This window comes from Adiantum capillus-veneris, chromosome 21 (assembly GCF_014529385.1).
Source record: "Adiantum capillus-veneris isolate H3 chromosome 21, ASM1452938v2, whole genome shotgun sequence".
NCBI lineage: Eukaryota > Viridiplantae > Streptophyta > Polypodiopsida > Polypodiales > Pteridaceae > Adiantum > Adiantum capillus-veneris.
Window position 1 is genome coordinate 39,917,925 of NC_140951.1, and position 14,924 is coordinate 39,932,848.

The 14,924-nt window shown below is 41.4% G+C and overlaps 1 protein-coding gene across 1 annotated transcript; it reads left to right on the top strand.

The window, feature by feature from the left end:
* The first annotated feature begins 3,512 nt into the window (after nt 1-3,512).
* On the top strand, nt 3,513-5,619 carry LOC147430823 (uncharacterized). Its single transcript, XM_086493373.1, has 3 exons — nt 3,513-3,650; nt 3,724-3,992; nt 5,327-5,619. Exons 2-3 carry the CDS (start codon nt 3,741-3,743, stop codon nt 5,432-5,434), a joined length of 360 nt encoding a protein of 119 aa, XP_086349499.1. The 5' UTR covers nt 3,513-3,650; nt 3,724-3,740; the 3' UTR covers nt 5,435-5,619.
* The last annotated feature ends 9,305 nt before the right edge of the window (nt 5,620-14,924 follow it).

The following is a 14,924-nucleotide window of genomic DNA, read 5'->3' on the forward strand; positions in this document are numbered from 1 at the left end:
TGGACTAAAGAGCAGACATGCTTGTGGCAGTCATGTCTCCCAAGCACCAAATGGATTAGTCATCCATCTTGGAAAGATGTCATAGGGTAAAAAGGGATCCTCTCCCCGCTAAGAAACATTGACTAATGGTTAAGGCTTTATCTCTTCTAGCTCATAGTCAAGGATGGCTATGATTTCAAGAGAGAGGTAATGTCATAAAATCTAATACCTAACCAACCCAAATGATTTTCTCATATTAAACTGATCATTTAATGTGGGAGAATATACGGGAACAAGGGTTAGAATATAAACATGTGCTTACAGAGCTATCTCACCACGTGGCCAATGGTAAAGGGGTCCAAATGAGAGATGGTTTCTCAAAGAGCAAGGCTAGCCACCAATGGAGCTTAACAGACCTTAGGGTTAGCTTCATTGAAGACCTCCAAAGGTTGGTGTTAAAAGTTCTTTGACCTTAGGTAAGATAGGGATGTGCTTGAGGTGGAAACGCAACCCAAGCTTGAGGTGCTTGTTGTGCTTGCTGACTAAGGTCCTTGTGGTGCTTGCTAACTAAGCTTCTTGAGGTGCTTGCTGACTAAGGTGCTTGAGGTGTTTGTCGTGCTTGCCGACTAGGGAGCTTGAGATGCTTATGGGAACATTACCCAAGCTTGAGGTGCTTTGTCATGCTTGTTGTTGACTAAGGTGCTTGAGGGTAAGGTGTTCCACAAAGTCAACAACTATCCCTACAAGGAGGCGGCGAGACCTACAAGAGGGGGCTAGAGAGAGAACACACACACCCTCACACAAGGCAAGCTTGGTAAAAGAAAGCATATAGGACACTTGTCAAGTTCCTCCTCGTGTTGCCCTCATGGTGTGCCTAAAGCCTCTTGCTTAGCCTCCTAAGGGGTCCAATGATAATTTAGTACATTTAATTAATTGTTCTTGCATTTATCAAGTCCTCTCTCTCAAAGGGGAAAGGGGGACACTTGTCCTAAGACTACCCTCGTTGATTGTAATGCATCCTGCATATGATTGGCTAGTCTTGCAGGGGTCCAATGAGCTTCAAGCTTGAGCTACAAGGGGGGGTCGACAAATGCAAGAAGGGGGCTAGCTTGGGGGGTATACTCTCCCACACACACACTCACACACACTCTCATTGTTACTTGTAATGCATCCTGCATGTCATTGGCCAGTCTTGTAGGGGTCCAATGAGCTTCAAGCTTGAGCTACAAGGGGGACTCAACCAATGCAAGAAGGGGGCTAGTTTGGGGGGTATACTCTCCCACACACACTCTCACACACTCTCATTGTGTGAAGTGCAAACGTGCAAGAGTGCAAGAGCTTCATCTCCTTCTCCAAGCTAGTAGAGAAGTTGAGAGCCTACACCAACACTCTTGGCTATGGAATGCAAATCCAACCAAGAGCCACACTTCAATGCTTAATCTTGCCATCTTCCCCATCTTCATTACTATGCTATTATGTATGCTAGCCAAGAAGAGTGATGATAAGTGAGGAACTAATTCTTTCTCCTATGGAATGTTTCTTCTTCCTCTTCCCTACCCTCATTCCCCACTAGCTCTCTCCACCTTCGAAGGTGTTTGAGGCCTTGGGACCGAGGCTTGGGATAGTCAATGCTTTTTGCAAAGTTTATGTTATGCTCGTGATGCATGAAGCTTTCCATCTTCATTGCATCACCTAGGTCACAAGGAGCACAAAGATTGTATTGTACCAAGTATCCCTTGATGAGAGAGACTATAATACAAATGCCTATTGGAGTGGGCACCGGCTCCACATAAATCCGGTCCTCAATTATTGTCATGTTCTCTAAAATCTCTCTCTTGCAAAAGTATTGTTCATGCCAAGTTAACTAAGTACTATGTTTATGTTGCTACCATCAATTAAGTTCACCCTCTATGCTCACAAAGTAATCTCACAAAAGTGCTTTATCTAATTGGCTAATTTCGCTTCTCTCAAAGTTTATAGGCCATTTCCATTACAACTCTTGTTCTATGAGGATCATTATGGCACTGTCTTTTAAGACAATTACGTGACCAAGGTTATCTATTTAGATTTGAGTGTGATTTTGCCTACAAAAGCGGCATGATAAGAGAGTATCACAACCTTATGAGTGGTTGTAAGGTAGCAATGCACATTTTGGTAATTTTTAGCTTCCATTCTTTTTAACACAGGTGCATCAGGATGTTCCACTTACGAAGTGTTTATGCTACGAGCATTCTGATTTTCAATCTGCATGGCTATTTATGGAGACTGTAATTTTATGATGTTTACAAAGTTTTAGGTCAAGTGGAAGGATAGGGCCTGAAGAAGGTTCCACTTGGGAGAACATTAGTGTGATTACGAAACAATTTCTTACTTTTGTTTTCAAGAACAAAAACTCTTTCACAGTTTCGTGGGAGTAGTGTGAGGGCAAGGGTCCTAAGGGCTAGGGTGGGAAAGTCCCTAGGGCAAGGCCCTACCACATGTCATGCATACAGTTCAAGAGAGAGGTTGAGAGGTGAAGAGCACCTTAGGACCCATCATGACACCTATAAAAGTATGGCACTAGTGCCATAGTCCATGAGAAATCATTCTCTCCACATATATAAAAGTATACGCCAATGTCATAGTCCATGAGAACTCACGCGGTACCCAAGGGGGTCTTTCAAAAGAGCATAGACAACAACATTGAAAATTTTCATGCAAACACACACTTAAATATGCACGTCTTTCAAGAGAATAACTAACGGGAGAGAGGGCCATAGAAACTGTGGAGAGTGGTACATGGTCATCTGTAGCATTTGTCGTTGCACTTAGTCATGGGGCATGAATCAACAAGCTTTATCCAACGCACCACAATTCTCCCAAGATCTCAACACTTTACTGAGGGTGGCTTTAGACTGAGCGACGAAAGAGTGCTTGTTTTACGCTTCGCATATTCATGCGAAACGGTAGCCTCTCACAATATTGGCTCATGATAACGTGATTGAAGTGTTTGATGAGAAATTTTATTCTACAGCGGCTTTGTTGCATCAACCTTGATATCTTTTTGCCAGTCCATACCTCTTTTCTAGAGAGGGAAGGGGGGCGGGGGCTGTGTCCAAAAGAAATAGGAATCAAGTGGCACCGTCTGGGCATGCCAATGAGCAGCTGACAAGTAGCATGAGAGTTTCTACAACGCTTCATCTAGGTGAGCAGGTCTAGGGCCCATGTCAGACGAGCCCGTCGAACAGATGGGGCTAATTATGAGCTCAAGAGGTCATCATGGCCTTTCTTTGTCACACAAACAACGATCACAACTTTCTACTTCGACCTGGTTGCCATCTTATGTCTACTTCGACCTGGTTGCCATCTTATGTCTGGCATCGCTGTCACGATGGGTGACCCCTTCCTCTTGTCCAACCCTCACTTGATTGGTTGACCTTGACGTAAGAGTTGTTTTCACATTTTTGCAGTCTTTGCCATGTGACTGGGTCGGCCGGACAACCCTCAGGGCACCCGGACAAGCAAGGATAGGTGACACATGACCATTGCTTGTGTGTGAAATGGCCTAAGGCTCATCGTTACAATTAGTCAATTTAAAGAGCACAAGTGTAAAGGGACTTACTTGTTGAAGGTTTGGAGATATTATCTGCAGTAGAGTGCGACGATCGAGAGTCAAGACACGTCTATCCAAGGTTCGCTGTGTACCAAATGTGATTTGTTGGCTAGTGTGTGCAGAGGACCTAAAGATCTGCGATTGCCTGTCAGGTTTTTTGAGCTTGAATATGAGGAGCAGCCAGCAGCAAGATGGGCGCCACCCAATGCAGCCATTGTGCCCCAAGAAGCAGCCCTGGGTGATGTCGCAGGCCACAAGCAGGCCCCGAGCCATGGCGCATTCCCCCAAGTATCCCACTTCCCCTTCACGTTCGCGTCCATCAGTAGAAGATGAGCTCCTTCTGCGCCAAAGGATTGAGGAGCGGGCGGCTCAGAAGCTCGAGAAGCGTCATGATGCTGTCAGCCTCGATCGGCAAGCCCGGGTACTGCTTTTGAGCTTGCCAAGTATTTGCTGCAGAAATTCATATTGTTAATGTGCCGCCCTTCTGTGAGTATCAGATCTTAAGCCTGGAGAAACCATGGGCGTGCGAATCTAGGGGTCTTGAGTGTCTTCCCTTTTGGTTTGTTTAGCCAGGAGAGTTAAGACTTTTGATCTAGCGGCTTATAATTTCTTCTGCGCTCAGCTTATTTTCATGTCGAAATGCTACCTTCTGACTTCTTTAACTAAGAATGTTGCAGCATGGTGGACCTGCTTGACTCTTGTTTTGATTCTTGCTATTGTAAAACAGTGGTTTATGTTAGCTTAGCTTTCTATATGCCTGCGGAAGCTTGGTAAGGCTGGCCGGGTAAGTAAGTTTTGTATTCGTCGGAAGGGATGGAGTCTTCCCATTTGCTTCACTTGCCATGAAAGTTTCAGTTCTGAGTAGTTGTGAGCATATCTTTCTGAAGGCCTACTGTTGTTTGTTATGTTTAAAGGCCATCAATACTATAATGTTCAATGATGTGCATGCTACCTCTAGCTGTATGCCAGTTAGAGAGCTGTTGATCTGCTTGACATTTCTTCTGATTCTTGCACTTGCATAATATTTGTCTATGTTAGCTTGGTAGAGTCGGGTGATTCTTGTATTTGTGTGTAGTCTTCTTGCTTGCTTTAACAGGTTTAGCTATTGAGCAGTAGTGTCTTTTTTTTGTAAAATACGTATATTAAAATATTTTCAAAACCATCAGGGTGGAAGGTAATAGGGAGAACTTTATACATATCTGTGTATTTACAACCGGACTTGCTATACATATCACACCCACAAGGGGGCAAACTGCGGGAATGACTTCTCCAATGGAGAAGCTGTTTACACCCATCGAGCGTGGCCCCATGAGTCTCAAACCCTCGACCTTGGGGTTACATCATCAAGGCTCAACCGACTGACCTACGCTCTTTGGGTTTAGTAGTGTCGTTTATTATGTGTAAAGTCCTTGATTATTTTATTCAGCAAAAGGCATTGCTGTTTCTAGCAGTGAACTGGGCATGCAGACACATGCTTCATTGGAGCTCTTTATATTTGATTAAGTAAAAAAGTATCAATGTATTCTACTTGAATGAGAAAAAAGACAAGGAGTGTTAATGTATTCGGATGTAAGGGTCTTAGGAGAATGAGGCGCAAGATAGCCACCACTTCAGAAAATTCTTGTTGATTTAATTTATAGCAGGTTTTTTAATCAGTTTCTTGGTAATGTTTGTTTGTTTGGTGCGGCGGGTGTTACAGCTTCTTGTAGCTAGAAAAGGTTGTGCAAGTCTTAAGTACTTCTGGTTTGTGTGCAGAGGTTGCAGAGACAAAAGTCTTCCGATGATATTGGGAAGAAGGTGAAGGCTTTACAGGATCGTGAGTTTAAGAGGTCCTCCTCACTTGGAAGGTCTCCTGAAGTCTGAACATCAGGCCAGAGTTTGTATATACCATAACCAAGTAGTATGCAGACCTAATGGATAGAAGAAGGCAGGATGCCTTGCTGAGCAGGGAGAATCTCTGCCTATGAGCTACTTTTATGTGTGTCTCAAAAACTCCCTTTGACATTTTGTATATATGCTGCTGACAAGCTTTTGTTGTGCTTTCTCTCTTTTTGACTGTGATTTTCTTTACTTGGTGACTACCTCTAATCTCACTTGTTTCTATAGGCTCCTTGAACGTCGATGGATATGAGTTCTCGCTGAAATGCCTTTTTCCCTCCCTTCCATCCCTATTGGTATTGTGGGTGTCGCTACTTCAGAATTTGTGTTTGGCTTTATAGAGAGAGGGGTTCTTGTAATGGAGTGGTAAGTCACGAGGATAGAGTAATGAGTGAACTTTTACTGGCCTTTTTGGTTTCGATTTACATGGGTAATGTAGTATCGATGATTTCTTGAGCCTGGTGCTTGCTCTGAGTTTGCTTTGTGCAGAGGATACCTCCCTTGCCTGTTTGAGTGAGAAAATTTCAAACATTTGGGACCATTTAACCGTATCCTTTGTCAAATATTATCCAGAGACCACCCATGGGAGTCTGCTTGAGCGTATGATAAGAGGGGCAGAAGGAAATGAGATGTTGCCCATTAAATACACAGCCCTCATTTTGCATGTGCCACTTTCAACCGTCTTACTTGCGCGGTCACTTGTGCATTGGGGACTGTTGATAGTGGAGAGTTATCAAATGTGTTGTTTAAGAGGCAACACACCCTGGTTAGGCGGAGCCTGTCCAATCTCTTTTCTTGAGGGTTTGGCGAAGCGATTGTAATTTGTGGGGGTTGACAGCAAAGGAATGCAATGTGATATGTGATAAGTCCTTGCGATGTTGATTCCACTCTTCATTATTGTTGGTTCCATTCTTCATTATTGTTGTGCAGGTTCTATAGGTAGTGTTACCTAGCATCATTCATATTGCTTGGGACCTTCAAGAATGGTTGTCATTGCATTTTTTAGGAATGGTAATCATGGCCTTCAATCAGACTTTTTGCTTCGTAGTTCTTTTGCTAATGGTGATCTCCAAGCTACTCTTTAGAACATAGTTTTTGGGTGTTTTATGAGCTTTGTGTGCATTGTGATTCTATAGAGAACTAGATGATTTCAAGCCTCTTGCTAATATTTCTATTATTTTTTCAACTCTCTTTTGAAGAAATGTAGTCAATAAGGCTCTACATTCACTTGACGAGCAAGATTTGGGGCATAAAAGCCTTGTGTCAAGGCTCACAGAGGGTGCTACCTCACATCTTTAGAACCCGCACCCTCTCATGTTATCCCTCTTATGTTCTCCGAAAGAGAAATTTGGAAGCCACAAAAGCTCTCTCTCTCTCTCTCATTCTACCACCCAAGTGTGGTAGATTGGTTATGCCATTTCCCTCTTGAATAACAGGTCTTGAGTGCAACTCTCCTCGTCGGCTAGATCTTTAAGGTCTCGTGGGATAGTTTCCTATGACGTGAAAACTCTCCTCTCTCTCTCTCTCTCTCTCTCTCTCTCTCTCTATATATATATATATATTTATTTATTTACACACACACACACACAGTCACTGTTGCAGTGGCTAACTTACATATCAATCTCCTCAACTACTCATGTACCATTCATATGATATAATACTCTATTGCCTTTATTACACTCACTTTGTTAGATAGCCACCTAATAGGTGTATCATCTCTTTTTTATGCAAGGTCTAGTACTCTATTGTTGGATAAATTGAAGATCTAGGTAGGCCCCCCCCCCCCCCCCACCCCCCCACGAAACAGCAAGTGAATGTTTTCTGAAAAACTTAGTTTTGAAGGGCTAGTGAACCTTGGCGTATTCAAGCGCATGGTATTAATGTGTAGCTCCTCCGGAGCTTGAAAGCTTCCTTCTGCATAATCTCACCATGCTTACTGCACAATGTGGTTTCTATGGTTCTTCCTTCTCTTTCCTCGCACCTTCACAATTAACTCCTAATAGCATAATATTGTAGCTGCATACTTTGGGCCAATCTTGTAAGCGAAGCCTAGGGGATTGTTTGCTTCTAGTTGGACTATCTACTTTTCAATTATTTAAATAAAATGAGGGATGAGGTGATCTTCCACTCACTTAGTTTTGCTCTGCATTGTGTGGGAAAAAGTGAGTAGTTGAGAGTGGTTTTTGCTGATTACATTGGTTCATTGCAAGCTATAGTGTGGGGTGGCCGAGTCTCCCTTCTTAAAGCTTTACACTGTGGGTCTAGTCGAACAAAGCACCACATCTCAGGTTGGTGTTGACCTATTGAAATATGACATTGGGATATCTCTGCTGATTTTTCAATCTATCTGAATAATGTTGTTTTATTGTTGACCTCAGTTGTCTGGCTGTTCATTTGGGCTGTGTTGAACTAGGTTTTGCTTACTCTAATAGTTTTTATGGTAGATGAAACCATTGGGATTGATTGAGCAATTCCTGCTCTTCTCAATGGTCCTTTTCTGTTGAGATTTCAAAACATTGTACTGCTTCAGGTAGCATATATGTGTACTCCTGGGCTTAATACAGGTCTTCTCTTTCATAAAATACTTTAGAGTATATTGGGTTGCTTTTTGTAAATTTCAGAGTTATTTAGGCCAATTGATGATTTGAAAGGCCTCACATGTATGCGTTTTGGAAGCTTTCTATTTGGAAGCGCTGTGGCTGATTTTTTTCGCTTTTTAAATTAAATATATCTTGCCTTCGAGCTTTGACATACTCTACCCTATGACAAGTTTAATTCTGGTCTTTTTTGGATAACTTAAGGGTTATAATGGGGATGTTCTACCTGCTTTTTGACAAACCTTTCTAAATAGTTGCTTATGTTGTGCATATTGTTTTAGAACCTGGCTAGTCTGGGGTATTTAACTAGGAATGATTAACTGCAATATTGGTAGCTTATAAACTTTAGGTTTCTAAAACTATTGAGTTGTATTGGATTGCATTGATTTTGATAAAGTGGATCAAATCTAAGATGGACTAGGTCTAAAATCAAGGTTATGCAGTCGGCTACTACTAGTTTTTGGAATTTTTGTACTAATAAAAGCTTTTTGGACGACTATGGGTTTTTTAGTTGAGACTGTATGTTATGGCCAAGACTTGCATATACTAATCACTCATGAAAAGAGGCTCTGTGGGTGTCTTGTATAGTATTCTTGTCTCGTACAGACAACCGATTGATTGAGATATTAGGTGGATAATGATCTTGCTTCTTGCATAGAGACATAAGCCAAGTTGACCTCTCCTACAAAGAGTTTCTTCTTGATATAATGACCATGTACGTAGATATTCTTTGTGTGAGAATGTGCCAATGGGCTCCTTGCAATTGCCAAAACATTCTAACTACTAGCAAAAAAAAATAGTGGTGGTAGTAGAGGCTGTAGTCCAACACCCAAGTTAGCATAAATGTGTATGAGCCAAACACACTCTATGATAGTTGTGAAAGCTTTCCTATACCCAGCCTCACATTAGAAGTGACCATTTTAGGGTGCTTCTTTCCCAACCAAGATATGCAAGAGTTGTTGAGCATGAGACAAAAACAACTAGTGGATTCTTGCGTCATACCAACCATCTGAATCCAATTCTAAAAAAGCTTGTGAATTTGGCTATAAAGATCCCCCCTTGGGATAACACCCAAGATGAATAGTGTCACTCAAGTAGCAAAACATTTGTTTAATTACCTTCCAACGCATAGACCCTCGGCTTTGCATAAATGTGCTGACTTGTAAAACTACACATTAAACATCTAGCCTCGATATGCCTACATAAATAAGGCAACCAACAACTTGATGATAGAGCATGACTAAGCTTCAAAACTATCTCCATAGAAGTAGAAATAGGCTCGCAATCTTCAACGCTACATCTACATAACGACTTCTCCGACACAAAGCAATAGCTCCATCAACCTGTTTAAATGTGGCAAGCATAGTCAATAGTTTTAATTGGCTTACCTATGCTGCCGCCCACTTTGTGCAAGATGCTTAGATCAAGGCTATAAATTGAGTTTGTTTATACACTTCTCAATGCTGCAACAATCTTGTGTTTGTGTCAATTTTATGCTTTTATTGCAGTGAGTCATTAGTGCCTAGTTAGTCTCTCTCTAATCTCTTTATTACGATTTTATTATGAATGATATATTGACTTATTTACCATAAACAATTGCACCATGATATGGTATGGAAGCCTTATAAGGGCTCGCAGTTCCTAGCTGTGGTAGGCCTTGATCACTATGTTAGATTAGTGGACCCATGTACCTTTGATTGTTAATCAATTGATCTCTCTCTCTCTCTCTCTCTCTCTCTCTCTCTGTCTGTGCGCAAGCATTTAGAATTTCCACTAAACTAGCTTTTGTGTGGTAATGACCATTGATGTGGAGCGATTATTAAAATTTAGGATCATCAATTAAGTCATTTTGTAGCTTTTTTTGGCTTGATTGTGCTTGCAAATAAAATGCATATACACAAGTTTTAGTTGTGTAATTCAAAGCCCTCTACAAAAGCTCTAAATCAAATCCTTCATCACTTTATTAGCCTTGATTAGATCCTTAATCAAAACCTAAAATTAGGTGTGACAATAATCTGGTCTTCAAGATTTTTATTTTTAGGCATGTGTGTGGAGAGAGTTATTCTTTTAAAGTGAACCACTTGCCCTTTTTAAAGGCAAACTCAAAATTGGCCTCACAGATAAAGGGAAAAGGACCTATGTTTGGATACTAAAAGTCAAAACAATCACGTGGATTGTGATGTCCCTCCGATCAATTTGAGGAGTACCTTTGATAAGTCTCTGACCCTATTTCCATAGATCCAGTGGACATTGCCCTTGCTACACTTGTAGTTTTAGTCATGAACCACTAGTGAAGGGTTGGTTTCATCACGAATCATGGAAAGTAAGAAAAAAACATAATAGGTTTGTTCTACTTTCTAAACTCTACATAGACACCATAAGATTGTGAGTCTCAACTTTGCAGATCCTCATAGTAAGAGGCATTGATTGTTGAGCTTCACTATTCCCAATAGCATTACACACATAAAGAGAAGTCAACTTGGAAAGTGTATGCTCCAGGGTAGCTAACCCTGGCCCTTTCTTGCCCCATAGATTTTAGAGGCACAGCTGTCAAGTTTTGCTACTCCCTAAGGCATAACACCGGTTAGGCCGAGAAAAAGTTAAAACACTTTTTGGATAGCTACCCCATTTATTGGGTTTACCGTTAATTAAATGTTGTTGTCGAGGCTTCATTCTCCTACATCGGACTCATGCCACTTTGCTTTATCTTTTCTAGTTACTACCATGTGTTGAGATATATTCAAGGCCTTTATCAATTATATCACATGTTCGTTCCAACAACCTTTTAAACAGTATTGAAAACATTCTTTTTGAAAAGACAGGAGAGACCATTTTTCTTCAAAACACTCTTGGAATAAGTTTCTCTTAGAAATTATACTTGCAAAAACAAGACAGGTTTGTATATACATTATCCAAAAAGCCTTTTCAATATGAGCGTCCCATACTCCTCAACAAGTAATTTGTTGAGCCAACCTGGGCTCCCGTGGCCACAATAACAGTGGTGCCAACTTGGACGTTGTCTCATGCCATGACAAACTAAGAAGTCTTTAGTATGCTGTTGGGCCAATGTGGACGTACTCCCATCACAACAATAACGGTGCACCTTGAGTGTCATCTCATGCCACAACAACTACCACATGATATCAATGTTATTGAGTAGAGAATTTAAGAGAAACTATACCAAAATGTTTGGTAATCATTCTTTCTTAGTCAATCAATCTGTTTCAAATATTTATTTTCTAGTTTACAACCAAATGCCGTATTTTCAAGGATAAATCCTATGTTTCGGTCATTGATTTTTTTAAGATGGGTTTTCTATTTCTATGGTCAGGAATGCAATGTATGTATAACTTGAATGACATTGTTAACCTGTGCAGCATCCATGGTAGGTATAATCAATATCGCTTTCTCATGTTCTTCTAAAGACGCCTCGTTGTTGGGGTCACAATATCATTGTGAATAGCATAGTACCACATGCCTTGAATATTTAAGCAAAGGCTTTGCTTATTCTGATTAACAACATCATTACTCAGAGATCTTCCATAAGTCAAGAAAAACCCATTGTGGTGTTGATTTTCTTTCCAGAAGCACAAAAGGCTATTTAGAAGCATTATTATGAGATGAACCATTGGACACTGAACTTTTCCAAAATACAACCAAGGCAAGAGGTCTACGATTTCCTTCAACAGGGAGGATTTCCAGAAGACTAGTCTCAAGCAAAGAAAAAGACACTGATTTTTAAAGAATCTAAAGTTTCCCATCATTGGAGGAGCTCTTTACAGATTGGGTATTGATGGTGTGCTTCAAATGGAAGGAAGATGCAAGTCATCACTGAGGCTGCTCATGGTGGAGATGCAGGTGGAAATTTCTCCACCGACATCACTTATTAGAAAATTTTACAAGGCGGCCTCTGGTGGAAAACTATGATGGCAGATATCATAGCATTCTGTAAGACCTGTGACATTTGTCAGAGGATGGGAAGGCCAACAATAGCTGACATGAAACCTCTCACCCCAGTTCATCCACTATTTATGAAGTGGGGGTTAGACTTTATGGGGCCATTTAAGAAGGTCACTCCCAGAAAGAACAGGTACATCATTATGGCCATGTGTTATGTTAGCAAGGGGGTGGAAGCTAAAGCCTTACCAGATAACTCTGCCAAATCAATAGCTATCTTCTTGTATGACACTATCATTTGCTGATATGGTTGTCCCATTGAGATTGTCTTGGATTTAGAAACCCATTTCATAAATGAAACAATTCAGATACTGATTGAGATCTTTTCGGTTAAGCACAAGAAATCAACACCATATTATCCAAGGTGCAATGGTCAGTCAAAAAGCAGCAACGAAGCCACTAAGACCATTCTCACAAAGATCATTCAAAAAGAGCCACATCAGTGGGATGCCAAACTCCAGACGATATTATGGGCCTATAGGACTGCCTACGAGGTTACCACTGGTATGACACACTTCAGAATGGTGTATAGAATGGAGGCAGTTCCAAGGAGTTTGCAATTCCGAGTCTTAGACTGGCAGTAGAACAAGGCATGGATATCAATCAGAATCTGAAACAAAGATTGGATGAGTTGTTACAGCTAGATGAACTCAGACAACAAGCCATGTTGAAACAAGAGGTTGTTCAACAAAGAAGGAAACACTGGCATGACAATAAAATCACAGTTAGGGAGTTCAAGAAAGGTGATTTGGTACTATTATATCCATCAAAACTGGGACCAAAGAAACCTAATTAGAAGATAGCTTGTCATGGACCCTATGAGGTTGACTGGGTATTCTCTAGTGGAACAGTAAAACAAAGGAACTTATTTGGATTACTGTTGCCTAGAGTTCACAACGGGGCCAAGCTTAAACTATATTATGCCAGATCAAAGGAAATCCTAGTAGCACTAAAACCAAAAAACCATTTTGAATCAGAGAGCAAGCCACTAGACTTGTTCCACATCGAACCAATTCAGGAGGTGTCTTAGGAGCTAACCATATCAATCAAGAAGTTCAGTTTACTTTTGAATTAAACACAACCAAAATCAATAAAGTCTGACAAACTTAACGGTCACATGCAATCAACAATCAAGGCCAAAATCTTTCAGATAATGAGTAGGTATCCAGACCAACAGATGAATAACATGTGGCTGACAACGGCCCTAAAACCAAGAGATCAGGATCATAGACCAACAGATGAATGACATGTGGCTGACAACGGCCCTAAAACCAAGAGACCAGGATCATGGACCATTCATGGCACGTAGAAAGATAACCATGCGAAAGGTGAGCAATCCTACACTTCTATCTCAAGCTATCGTGCAACTTATCGCTCCTGTAGAACCTTCTACACCTTCATCATCTACACAGCATACAACAAGCTCCACACCTTCACCATCTTCACCCTCCACGGCTACACCTTTTTGCTCCAAATTCAACACTCCAACATCTTCACATGAGTACTCAGAAGCTACAACTATGGAAAAGACAAAGAAAGTGTCAGAGGAGATGCAAGAAAGTGTGGATCAAACGACACAGTCCATTGAGGAATCGATATAACATACGCAGTAGGATTTCTTAGTGCCCCATACCAAGATTGGGAAATATGTGTTCCATATGAGTGAACGTGCATTACTGAAGCTCTGGGATCTAGAGGTGGTGCTTGAGGCCACCAAAAGGGACTTTGATGCAGAGCTCATTCAACAAGTGCTAGATGAGCATGGAACTACAAAGATCAATGGTCGAGATGTCCAGGCCACATTAGCAGATCTGGGACATGTGCTCAGAATGCCATACCACATCAAAGCTAAACCTTGCTCAATTGAGGAAGTTAGCAGACATCTACAAGAAGATGATGAGACCACAAAGAAACAAAAATGGGAAGCACAGGGAGTATCGATAGCAGCTCTAGAATTTGGGCCAGTATACAAGGTTATTAATAGTTAAATCCATAAGGCTAGGTTTAGACGAGGGTGGTGGCAATCCTTCTCTCTCTATGTGCCTCCGCTACCATGGTTCACAATGGACGGCAGCATACAATTGAAACAAAGCATTTGATTTGTTTCTCAGCAAAGCAGGGAGTAGATCATTGGTTGACAGCGTTGCTGGCCATGCCCATCAATTTTTCTCTGCCTTTCGCGCTCAGAAGCTGGTTGGAAGGCTTTAACTTCCAGGGGTGGCGCCCTTGGTTATGGTGGGTCTGAAAGACGTGCTTCTCTTATGCTCCAATGGCTGAACGCCATGCACCTTGCATGCCCCTTCCCTTGCTCTTTCCGCGGCCTCGTTTGAACCTAGCCTAAGTCTGAAAAGCAACCCCACTTATGTTGCAAAAAAATTATGCTTCATAGACTAAAGAATTCAAAGGCCAAAATCAACTTAGCTACTTTTTTGCACAACAGCCTCATTCTGCAAACTGCTAAGGTTAAGACCTAGAACCAACATGTATTCAAGGCATGGTATGCATGGCAATTCTTGTACTCGGTGACTTGTATCCCAACACACCTAATGCCAATAAGGTGTGGGATAAGGCAGCAGGCACTAGGACTGGCATCAGTCAGATTACTAAGCAGTGAGATTCTGTTGGGTAGAAAACCGAACAAGACACTACCAATGAGGGTGCTTACTTAGCTATTTTCACCACTGACACAAAGAGAACAATAAAACAAGCTGAGGTTGGGACAATAAGAGCTAATACCAATGGAAACACTAAACCACCTGAGAAGAAACAAAACACAACAGCTTTGCTTTGTTGACTCAATTGAATTGAAACAGACCACACCAACTGATTGAATCCCAACAAAAGACTTTCGGCTCGGCCATAACTGCTCTACAGCAGATAGAACTTCAAGAGACCAAGACCGAGCTTGAGAAAGCTAAGCG